At 46.7% G+C, this 12,075-nt stretch overlaps 1 protein-coding gene across 5 annotated transcripts in view; it reads right to left on the minus strand.

Moving 5' to 3' along the window:
- The window catches only part of LOC137559090 (leukemia inhibitory factor receptor-like), a 169,234-nt gene that overhangs the window by 22,237 nt on the left and 134,922 nt on the right, over positions 1–12,075 (minus strand). For 4 of the 5 annotated variants that reach the window (XM_068271787.1, XM_068271790.1, XM_068271786.1 and 1 more), the window contains 3 exons: positions 10,373–10,583; positions 8,529–8,690; positions 3,121–3,240 (listed from right to left, as the gene is read on the minus strand). In XM_068271787.1, the coding sequence (XP_068127888.1) occupies positions 3,121–3,240; positions 8,529–8,690; positions 10,373–10,583 (493 nt within the window). The remainder of the gene's footprint in view (positions 1–3,120; positions 3,241–8,528; positions 8,691–10,372; positions 10,584–12,075) is intronic. The other variant, XM_068271788.1, reaches the window with a different exon arrangement.

Here is a 12,075-nt window from a genome sequence, read left to right on the forward strand (position 1 = left end):
TGCGGTCTCCAGCAGCACTGTACGAGATCAGCGATCCCCAGCCTCTGATTGGCTGGGGATCACCATCCTCTCATAGGCTGATGCCTATGAGAGGCGGAACAGGACGGATCGCCCTCCTGTTCAGTGTAATGCACGGAGGGGAGGAGGGAGAGAGAGAGAGACTGATACAGGCTAAGAAAAAAAATGTGACAGGAGCGATCGGACACCTCCGGCAGCATGTCCCCTTAGGGACAAAAATAGCAGGTGAGTCTGATCGCCATACTTATTAGCTGGGCTGTGTGAAAAGCCTGCACAGCCCAGTTCAGCCAAAAAGAGCCTGGTCTTTAGGGGGTTTAACACTGCGGTCATCAAGTGGTTAAAGGTTATTATGCTGCTGTGTATCTTTTATAGCAGAGGGGAGGTCTGATTTCAGGTCCACTTTAGGGGGGAACCAGTCAACTTATTTGTGTATTTTTGGGGAGGACATCCACACAGACAGAACATACAAACTCCCTGCAGATAGTGCCCTTGCTGGGAATTCAACCAGGGACCCATCCCTGCAAGGTGAGAGTGCTAACCACTACACCCCGTGTTGCCTATAATTACTTTTTATTCTCTATTTTCATAGAATCAAAGTATTGTAGTCATCAGGACGTAATTACACATCACGGGGCACCCCTGATGTTCACAACCTTTCCCTTGCCTACCCCTGGTGATCCTCATAGCCGCAGGGCCGGTTCAAGTGGCCCTGGGGCAAACTTCAGCGTTGGGCCCCCGCACCCCCCCCCCCCCCAATTACCCTCTGCTCCCCGGGGCCCTGCTGCAAGGATATTAGCAGACATAATTACCTTAGTCCTGGTGGGTGAGCGGGTGGGCAGCGGCTGCACTCGGAGGCACGCTGTCTCCCTCCCTCTCTATGACCAAGCGGGTCATGTGTAAACACACGCCCGGTCATAGAGAAGGAGGAAGACAGCGTGTCTCTGTGTGAAGCCGCTGCTCGCCTGCTCACCCACCAGGACTAAGGTAATTATGGCTGCTAATATCCTTGCAGCAGGGCCCCGGGGAGCAGTGCGAGCACGGGGGGGGGGGGGGGGGAATATAGCAGGGCCGGCGCTGCTGGGGCCTCTGCAGAGGTCGGGGCCCCCGGGGCAAATGCCCCTTTGCCTCTATGGTAGCACCAGCCCTGCATAGGGGGCCCATCTTGCAAGGGTCATAAAACAAGTGTGGACAACATAATCTTCACACCTATAACAATTGTAGCCACAAAAACAGACAAAATTTTCCACAGAAAACAGCTCCCAGATACAGGATCTTGGGCATGTGCCGGTGCCAGGCCTCGACCGGATTGCCCCACAATCCATGTACAACCAATATGAAGAAAGAGGCGGCACACAATTGGCTGCAAAAAGTTGCTTGTATTGCGGAACAGACACTACATGTTACAGACCCGTAACCCTGTTACCATCCCACAGTAATGCTGCATCGTCAACAAATCGATAATACATAGGGTCCAAGTGCCATGATTTCGTCATGGCAGTTCCGTTTTGAGCCCTCCCTCACGCTGTCACTGGGCTGCGTGCATTTGTCACGGAGAGGACGATCGAGGCACCAGCCCGGGGATGCGGTATGCGGCATGGATAGCCGCCGCCATTAAGTTTCTCCCTCCCTCCCTCTTAATGTGCCCCCAGTGCCCCCCCCCCCTGCCTGCAGAGTTAAATGCGCAGTGGAGCGGGCTGTCATTAATCTTACCATTGCCTCTCCGTACCAGGATCCGGCTTTTCTAGGCTTCCTGTGACATCACAGGAAGCCGAGAAGACCAGATGAGATCCCGGTACGGAGAGGCAATGGTAATATTAATGACAGCCCGCTCCACTGCGCATTTAACTCTGCAGGCAGGGGGGACACTGGGGGCACATTAGGAGGGAGGGAGGGAGAAACTTAATGGCGGCGGCCATCCATGCCCCATACCACATCCCCGGGCTGGTGCCTCGATCAGTCTTTTTCCCCTCTCTGCCCACCCACGGCCACTCTCACCCTCCTCTCCACCCACTGGCACCCTCACGCGCCTCCCCTTTCTGGAGTAATTAATATTTATTAATTAAAAATATTTATTTAAAAAACTTTTTGTTGGGCGTGACTAGGGGGTTGGGGGTGTGGCCAGGGGAGTGGGCTAAGTGTCCCGCTTTCTGAAAGTTAAATGTTGGGAGGTATGGATAATATCTGAAAACGTGTGGCATATATTTAGGATTGTTAAGGAAAAAAGTTCTTTCTAGGGATGCTACGAAAATGTTGACAATGGATGGAGCTGCTGGCAAGATCCCATGCTCGCTCCCTGCTTTTGAAAATACACATCGTTATAAAACCTGAAATAATTAGAATAAAAAAAAAATCAATTCCAGAGAGTCCTGCAAAAAATAAAGTAATCCATTGTACAAACTGGTCTCCAACAGTCTATCCTCAATGACCTGTATGGCTTCATCTTGTGGCATTGCTTGCGCGACGGTCCAGGTACAACCGATATCTATTCTAGACAGTCTATTGTCTCTCATGTCTTTAAGAAAAGCTTTCAATCTTAGTTGTCAAGTGAACTTAAAAAATCAACTTCCCAAGCAAATATAGAATCAGTATGTGTAGGGACAAAGCCCAATCCTTTTTTTCAAAGCAGTCACATAAGTTTATATGCAATTTGTATTTGTTTATGTCACTAGAGGGTTAACATTGTGATGAGTGTGGAAGGTGTTCAGCCCAGGTGGGGCAGTCCACCACCAGCTACCTATATCTGCATTGCATGTATGCTAGGTCGTTGTTACGCACCTTATGAAGGACCCACAGGTCCGTAACATGTAGTGTCTGTTCCGCAATACAAGCAACTTTTTGCAGCCAGTGGTGTGCAGCCTCTTTCTTCATATTGGTAGCCACAAAAACACCTGATCTGAAGGATTTGACCCCTTTGTCGAAGGGATTGAAGTAGTAGATTGGGTCCCTTACAACTCTGGGCCCCCTGCGGTCAGAGGAGCTGCTACCCTGTAGTTACACCCCTGCATCAGTATATGGCAGAGAAGAATCTCTCAACCAGGGTTCCATGAAAACGGTTCAAGAGTTCCATGTCGTGCAAGAGGACAAACCGCATAAGTTACATACCACCTTCCTCTACATAGATGTAGGCGATGCCAAATGTTGTCTCATGTGTGGAATCCATACATGTATCAGCATCGAGCAGGTGGATCATTAGAGTGTAACGTTTCAGTTTTTCAAACGGTCCTGAGAAAAAAAAGACATAAATAATGCAGTTCTTTTCAGAGTAACAACACTCAGGGCTCATTTCCATGGGAAGTTGAACTGTGTGCTCAGCAAGCAGTTACCAGTCAGCAGTGAGCAGTTACTAGGCAGCATCAACTGCTCGTAGAAAAGAGGCCACAATGACCCTGAAGCACTGCGCTTCTCATGAGTTACCACAGCTTCTCTTTTACTCAAATCACACGTATAATACTTTTTCCCCAACTAGCGAGCAAAAAACCTGTGTTTCGTTCGCGTGGCCGTCCAGGTTCTGCAGGCTTTTCTTTTTTTGCGATTCCTGGTGATTACCTGTGCGCTGTTTTTTTTTTTTTTCAAAACGCTTTTCTAAGCGGTTTTGCCGAGCGACTGCGGTTTTTCACTTCCTAACGTCAGTCAGGAAGTTAACTCTTTGACCGGGAAAAGAAAAAATACAATGTATGTATTCTTAAAAACGCTCACGCAATCGCTGTACAAAGCAATTTTGTGAGCGTTTTGCGTTTCTCCTATACCTTCCATTGAGGTGGCCCCATTGGGGGCGGTTTTAAAAATCGCCTGCGCATGAAAAAAGGACGAAAACGCTTCCAGTGTGAACGAGCCCTAAATTAGGTGAGAAAAGTATTTGTATGTTTACAGCTATTGCTAATCATGCAATGCATGGTGGGCTGAACTGACAGACTTGGGCTGTGCTATGAAGTGAGGGGAGGAGAAACAGGAAGCTCCCCGAGTCCCCGTAGCAACAACAAAAACATACATAGAGATTGTTGCCTGTGATTTGATTGTGGAGATTAGGGGTGATCAATGAGATGCAAATCTTTCCAAGTTGATGCAGGACTATGAAAAATGTCTATGCAAATGTAGGTGGCTTAAAAATGGACCAATTGAATTCCACCCTGGCAGGAATTCATTGGTCTTTTTTCAAGGTGCATATATTTGCATTTAGGATTTGCATATCATTGCATCAGCTCAAAATGATTTGCCTCCCATTGACCATCCCTAATAAAGATCCATCTAGAGACCTCTTAGGTCACTTTCAGATGGGAGGCTGAACTGTGCGCTTACAGAGCAGTTCAGTCTCCCATCTACTGCCTATCAGTGCAATTTCTGCACAATTTAAATGCAACTGAATGGCAGCGGTTGTAACACAAAGGGCTCTATTCACAATAATTTTTCGCATGCGGAAATGCACTTGCGGTACATACCCAACCGAAATGAGACCATCTTGACATTCACAAAATTTTAAAATTGTACGCATTGTTTTCCCGCATGCGTAAAAAATGCGGTAAAAGTCTGCAACAGTCATCAATTCCCGCAAAAAATAGAATTTCGCAAACAAAAAAGGGACACATTATTTCTGACTTAACCACAGATTTTATATCACCTACTAGTACTTGGAGATATATTTTGCTTCCAATTTCAGGACCACAGTGTTAAACCCCAGGGCAGTTTCTAGGCTAAATTTCACCCAGGGCGAGGGTGTAAAAATCACCCCCTCCCCACACACACACACCGTGGAGTCCGGTATAGGTGCCCACAGTAAAGGTTAGTTAGGTACGTGCCACCAGTATAGGTTAGATAGGTAGGTGACTGCAGTATAGGTTAGATAGGTCGGTGACTGCAGTATAGGTTAGGTAGGTAAGTGATTGCAGCATAGCTTAGATAGGTAGGTGACTGCAGTATAGGTTAGATAGGTAAGTGACTGCAGTATAGGTTAGGTAGGTAAGTGATTGCTGTATAGGTTAGATAGCTAGGTGACTGCAGTATAGGTTAGATAGATAGGTGCCCGCAGTATAGGTTAGATAGGCAGGTGCCCGCAGTATAGGTTAGATAGGTCGGTGACTGCAGTATAGCTTAGATAGGTAGGTGACTGCAGTATAGGTTAGGTAGGTAAGTGATTGCAGTATAGCTTAGATAGGTAGGTGACTGCAGTATAGGTTAGATAGGTAAGTGATTGCAGTATAGGTTAGATAGGTAGGTGACTGCAGTATAGGTTAGATAGGTAGGTGACTGCAGTATAGGTTAGATAGGTAAGTGATTGCAGTATAGGTTAGATAGGTATGTGATTGCAGTATAGGTTAGATAGGTAGGTGACTGCAGTATAGGTTAGATAGGTAAGTGACTGGAGTATAGGTTAGGTAGGTAGGTGCCTGCTGTATAGGTTAGGTAGGTAGGTACCTGCTGTATAGATTAAGTAGGTAGGTGCCTACTGTATAGGTTAGGTAGGTAGGTGCCTGCTGTATAGGTTAGGTAGGTAGGTGCCTGCTGTATAGGTTGGGTAGGTAGGTGCCTGCTGTATAGGTTAGGTAGGTAGGTGCCTGCTGTATAGGTTAGGTAGGTAGGTAGGTGCCTGTAGTATAGGTTAGGTGGGTAGGTGCCTGCTGTATAGGTTAGGTAGGTAGGTGCCTGCAGTATGGGTTAGGTAGGTAGGTGCCTGCTGTATAGGTTAGGTAGGTAGGTGCCTGCTGTATAGGTTAGGTAGGTAGGTGCCTGCTGTATAGGTTAGGTAGGTAGGTAGGTGCCTGTAGTATAGGTTAGGTGGGTAGGTGCCTGCTGTATAGGTTAGGTAGGTAGGTGCCTGCAGTATGGGTTAGGTAGGTAGGTGCCTGCTGTATAGGTTAGGTAGGTAGGTGCCTGCAGTATAGGTTAGGTAGGTAGGTGACTGCAGTATAGGTTAGATAGGTAAGTGATTGCAGTATAGGTTAGATAGGTATGTGATTGCAGTATAGGTTAGATAGGTAGGTGACTGCAGTATAGGTTAGATAGGTAAGTGACTGGAGTATAGGTTAGGTAGGTGCCTGCTGTATAGGTTAGGTAGGTAGGTACCTGCTGTATAGATTAAGTAGGTAGGTGCCTGCTGTATAGGTTAGGTAGGTAGGTGCCTACTGTATAGGTTAGGTAGGTAGGTGCCTGCTGTATAGGTTGGGTAGGTAGGTGCCTGCTGTATAGGTTAGGTAGGTAGGTGCCTGCTGTATAGGTTAGGTAGGTAGGTAGGTGCCTGTAGTATAGGTTAGGTGGGTAGGTGCCTGCTGTATATGTTAAGTAGGTAGGTGCCTGCAGTATGGGTTAGGTAGGTAGGTGCCTGCTGTATAGGTTAGGTAGGTAGGTGCCTGCTGTATAGGTTAGGTAGTTAGGTAGGTGCCTGTAGTATAGGTTAGGTGGGTAGGTGCCTGCTGTATAGGTTAGGTAGGTAGGTGCCTGCAGTATGGGTTAGGTAGGTAGGTGCCTGCTGTATAGGTTAGGTAGGTAGGTGCCTGCAGTATAGGTTAGGTAGGTAATTGACTGCAGTGGCGGTGGGAGTGGGCATATTATTAATAACTCACCTTCTTACAGCCGAATAGCTGATCTCACGCTGCTTCAATGTACTTCCTTTCTCAGAATCTGTCTCAGTAACAGCGCCCCCTGTGTTGATATGCGGTACATCATCACAGGGGGCGCTGTTACTGAGACAGATGCCGAGAAAGGAAGTACATTGAAGCAGTGTGAGATCGGCTATCCGGCTGAAGGAAGAACGTGAGTTATTACTATTATGCTCGCTCCCACCGCCACTGCGCCCTCTCCTGCAGCAAGAAACCAGCGCCCCAGGCGATTGCACGCATCACTCACCATAGAAACGGGGCTGTTAAACCCCCTCTAAAGACCAGGCCTTTTTTCTGTTAATTGGCAAGCTGCAGGGCCGCACAACACAGCACACAAGTGATTCCCCCCCCCCCTTCTCCCCACCAACAGAGCTCTCTGTTGGTGGGGTCTGATCGCCCCCCCTGTGTTTGTTTTTTTTATAAATATTTATGGTTTTTTTCAATATTTTTGGCTATTTCTTTTATTTATTTATTTTTAATCCCCTCCCTCCCCCAGCCGGCCAATCCTGGTGATCGGCTGTCATAGGCTTCTGCCTAAGAGAGCTGATTGCTCTCTTCTGCCCCAGGGGGACAGCCGTGCCACACAGCTGTCCCCAGTACAGCGCTGCTGCTGATCGCAGCACTGTACTATTATTATTATTATTATTATTTAGTATTTATATAGCGCCGACATATTACGTAGCGCTGTACAGTGTATATATATATATATCTTGTCACTAACTGTCCCTCAAAGGAGCTCACAATCTAATCCCTACCATTGCCATATATCTATATTATGTAGTGTAAGTACTAAATGGTTTAAAGAGGTGCCCTGGTGGTATATAAAAGCGTTTAAAAGCAGTTTTAAAACCGAGAAAGGTTTGAGGTTGCTTACCTCAAGGACGACAAATCTTTGTAGGGACAAAAGATTTTATTGGTAGCACAGGCAATGCGCTTCACGGGTCGAGCCCGCTTCCCCAGGCCAATAGCAGTGCCAGGCCAATTGAAATAGCAAGCTAAGGGAGCCTCTCAAACTTTTTTTTGTTTCCTGTGTCTTTTCCCCAGAAGGTGTCCTGACACCAATCATCCACTAATGTAGTGTAAGTACTGTAGTCTAGGGCCATTTTTTTAGGTGGAGCCAATTAACTTATCTGTATGTTTTTGGAATGTGGGAGGAAACTGGAGTGCCCGGAGGAAACCCACGCAGACACAGCGAGAACATACAAACTCTTTGCAGATAATGCCTTGGCTGGGATTCGAACCAGGGACCCAGCGCTGAAAGGCAAGAGCTAACCACTACGCCACCGTGCTGCCCACTGTAAAGACGGCGTCTAACAGTCTCCTGAGCGGTGATCGCAGGGCGGAGCTCTGCCCCCGAGCAGGAGATGCAAGCGCAGCGTGGCCGGCTCCAGGACTCGACGCCAATTGGCGTTAGGTGGTTCTGGGGCTGCCGCCGCGGCCACACCGAGTGGCGTGGGGCAGTCGCCAGGTAGTCAAACGTAGTCTGGAGCCTCGAATGCTGTGTTTGCTGGACTTTAATTTTTTTTTATGCCCCTCTTCCCCCCTCATTTACAGCTGTGGGTTGCCCTTATTTCCCCCCCCCCCCCCATTTACAGCTGTGGGTTGCCCTTCTCCCCCCCCCCCATTTACAGCTGTGGTGTGCCCTTCTTCCCCTCCCCCCTCATTTTCAGTAATGGGGTGTCCTCCTCCCCCCCCCCCCCCATTTTCAGTTGTGGGTTGCCCTTCTTTCCCATGTCTCAAATTTCTGGTTCGTCAGTATTTGTCCCTTTTGATGAATTTGGAGGAAGTCATGTTTGAAAACTTTCAAATTTTTCTTGTGCCCTCTATCAGCCCAATAGGGTCCCTTATTCATCTCTTATTGGTGCTGAGAAGCAGAAAAGTTAGTAGCTATAAGAAGACAAAAGAAAGGAGAGGGCTTACCTTGGATTGAATAATTCTGTAATCTTTCATTGGGTATCTCATACTTCATCTCTGCATAACTAGTGCCCCAGCTGATGACACAGAAATCATTGTCAAACAGTGGCGTCCAAGTCAGAGAAATGGAGCCATTTCCATATGTTGCAAATAGGTTTCCAGGTAACTCTATAGGAAAAAAAGTTTGAAAATATTGTCAACATTAAACCTGTTTTAAAGAGGAACTGTAACGACAAAACGGCCCCTGGGGGGTACTCACCTCGGGTGGGGGAAGCCTCAGGATCCTAATGAGGCTTCCCACGCCGTCCTGCATCCCTCGGGGGTCTCGCTGTAGCCCTCCGTACAGCGGTGACGCAATATTTACCTTCCTGGCTCCTGCGCAGGCGCTCTGATGGCTGTCGGCGCCGAAGTAGGCGGAAATACCCGATCGCCGTCGGGTCTGCTCTACTGCGCAGGCGCAAGTTTCCGGCGCCTGCGCAGTAGAGCGGACCCGACGGAGATCGGGTATTTCCGTCTATTTCCGTGCCGAAAGTCGCCACAGCGCCCCCGCTGGAGCCAGCAAAGGTAAATATTGAACTGACAGTCGGCACAGTCGCCGACTGTTCGGAGGGCTGCGGCGAGACCCCCGTGGGACAGAGGACGGCGTGGGAAGCCTCATTAGGATCCCGAGGCTTCCCCCACCCGAGGTGAGTACCCCCCAGGGGATGTTTTTCATGTTACAGAGTCTCTTTAAGGAGACCCTGAAGTGAAAGGATTACATAGGCTGCCTCCTTCACTCTCTAAGGCCTGGAACCCAGTACAAAATCGCTAATCGCAATCGCTAGCAAAATCGCTCTGTGTAGGTTTTGATGAGCGATTAGGCCAGCGTTTATATACTTTACATTGCAGAAATGCTAACCGCTAACGCTAAATGGTAAAAATGCTGCATGTCCTGCGTTTTGCGATTTGGTAATCACAATCGCTCCAGCGGAATTTTCCCCACCCATTAACATTAGCTAAACGCTTAGTGAAATCGCTAGCAGTTTGAATCGCTCCCTAAACGCTCAGAAAATCGCTCTAGTGGGTTCCACCCCTAATAAACAATGCCAGTTGCCTGATTTTCTATGCTGCTGCTCTGCCTCTAATACTATCAGTCACTGGCCCAGAATCAGCCTGCAAATCAAATGCTCTGACTCTGGTGTGACTCCACTGGCTGATACTTATTACAGGGTTAACTCAAAAATAACTAAAGGTGAGCGTGAGAGTCAGGCAACTGGCATTGTTTATAAGGGAATGAAGATGGCAGAGCCTTTCTTCCTCTCACTTTAGATTCCCTTCAATTCTATTTACATCTTTTATACCATAGAGTATTTTAACTGGCAATTTTATCAATCCAGGAAATGACAGCAATCCCCATGTACCATCGTATATAATGTATACAAACAATTCATACCACTAATCATGGGTATGTTGGAAAAAGATGCAGAGTGAAGCTACTAACAGAATATCGGCAATGCTGCCTATATTCTACTAAGGCTTTTACCTACATTATGGGCCCTTTTCCACCGAAAAGCACGATCATAGCACAGCGATGCAATCACAATTTTCTTGTGCACTTTTCTCTGCGATTTAGCAGTGCTTGCGATTGGCTGCTATAGCAGTCGATCACAAATGCAGCATGCAGTGCTTTCCCACATCAACGTGGAAGGATTAAAAAAGCAATTTAAAAAGTCCTGCTGCGTGCTGTGTTTTTTCTGCATTTTTCTTCCTGTGTTGCTAGCATTCAGTGAAAGTCAGAATCCCAAATCAGAATTGCTATTTGCAGTGTAAAATAAGCCGAAATCCGTGAAACTGCAGCAGCAATACATTACCAGGAGCAGTCAGAGGGTGGAGCACAGCACTGGCGGAGGAGGAGTTCCCGGCTTCATTATAACCAATCACTGACACGTTGAAGAATGCGATGGACAGATTGATGTACAGCTGGGTGCTCTGCGCTCTGATGATTATATCACTTTCAATGCAGCTTCTCGGTAGCTTCTGGATTGTGACAATATATTCATCCACATGGTCATGCATTGTGTACTGCAGGAATCAAGAAGATGGAACCAATGTATAAAAAGTTTCTAATCTTATCAAATTGCTAGTATTTGATTGAGAATGAGAAATACAAATAAAAAGAAGAGGAAAACAAACAAAAAATGAAGCCACAATAAAAAAAATAATAAAAAAAAAAAATTCAAAAACAAAAATGTAAAAAGTTTCTAATTTACGTCAGGGTTGTATTCTACAAACGTGTGTCATCCAGGCATTACTTACGCAATGAATTCCTAATCAGAACTATGGAAATGTAATAATTGTTGTTTCACTTATAAAGTTTTTGACTTTGTTTACTTACAGCAGAAAGGAATAATTGTACCAATGAACACAAATGCCTGTGTCTGCCAGTATAGGTCAGGTTGCAGGTTATGCTGTACTGAGGATTCCTGTAAGCAGGAGTGTAACCACAGGGAAGCCAGAGGAGCTGTGTAGGTAGAGCAGGGGTGTTAAACTCAAATACAAAGTGGGCCGAAATTGTACACTGGGACCAAGTCGTAGGCCAAGCTCAATGTCTACTGGCCTCCTTCCTCCTTTATAAAGTTCTCTAGTGTCTAGTGTTTCTCCCTCCCCTGTACAGTTCCCTGGTGTCTAGAGACCCCCCCCCCCCTATACAGTTCCCTAGTGCTTACTGTAGTTCTTTCCCCCGACCTCCACCTATGGCTTCCCTGGTGTCCTAGGGCTTCACCTCCAATATAGCTTCCCTGGTGGTCTAGAGAGGGCCAAACATAATGCAAGGTTGGGAAACCACTTGGGGCCAAATTTAATGGCTCTGAGGGCCAAATTTGACCCACAGACCGGAGTTTGACATGTATGAGATAGAGCAATACAACTATTTCTCCTTCTGATACAGGGGTCCATCCTCCTCATCAGGTGTATTTGTGGCTACATATGTTACATGCTAGGTACACACAATGAGATTTTCTGGCAGATTTACTGTCAGATCGATTATTTCCAACATGTCCGATCTGATTTCTGATCGATTTTTCATTCACTTCGATGGAAAATCGATGGAAAATCAGAGGAGATGTTAGAAATAATCGATCTGACAGTAAATCTGTCAGAAAATATCATTGTGTGTACCTAGCAATAAGTAAGGAGCAGGGAGAGAGCAGAAAAATGTAGGGAGGAGATGGGGTATGCGGGGTGGAGCTGGGAGAGGGCAAGAGCTAGTTCTTCCCTGTGAACACAAAGACAGTCACCTGACCACGTCCATCTTCTCCCTCTGCTGCTGAGGGATTAAAGCCTGGTACACACTTTAAATTATGATATTATTATTATTTGGTATTTATATAGCACCGACATCTTCCACAAGTGCTGTACAGAGTGTATGTGTGTGTGTGTGTATATATATATATATAATATATAGTCTTGTCACTAACTGTCCCTCGGAGGAGCGCACAATCTAGTCCTTACCAAAGTCATATGTCTATGTATTGTAGTCTAGGGCCAATTTTAGGGGGTAGCCAATTAACTTATC

The sequence above is a fragment of the Hyperolius riggenbachi genome, chromosome 1 (assembly GCF_040937935.1).
Source record: "Hyperolius riggenbachi isolate aHypRig1 chromosome 1, aHypRig1.pri, whole genome shotgun sequence".
Classification (NCBI taxonomy): Eukaryota; Metazoa; Chordata; class Amphibia; order Anura; family Hyperoliidae; genus Hyperolius; species Hyperolius riggenbachi.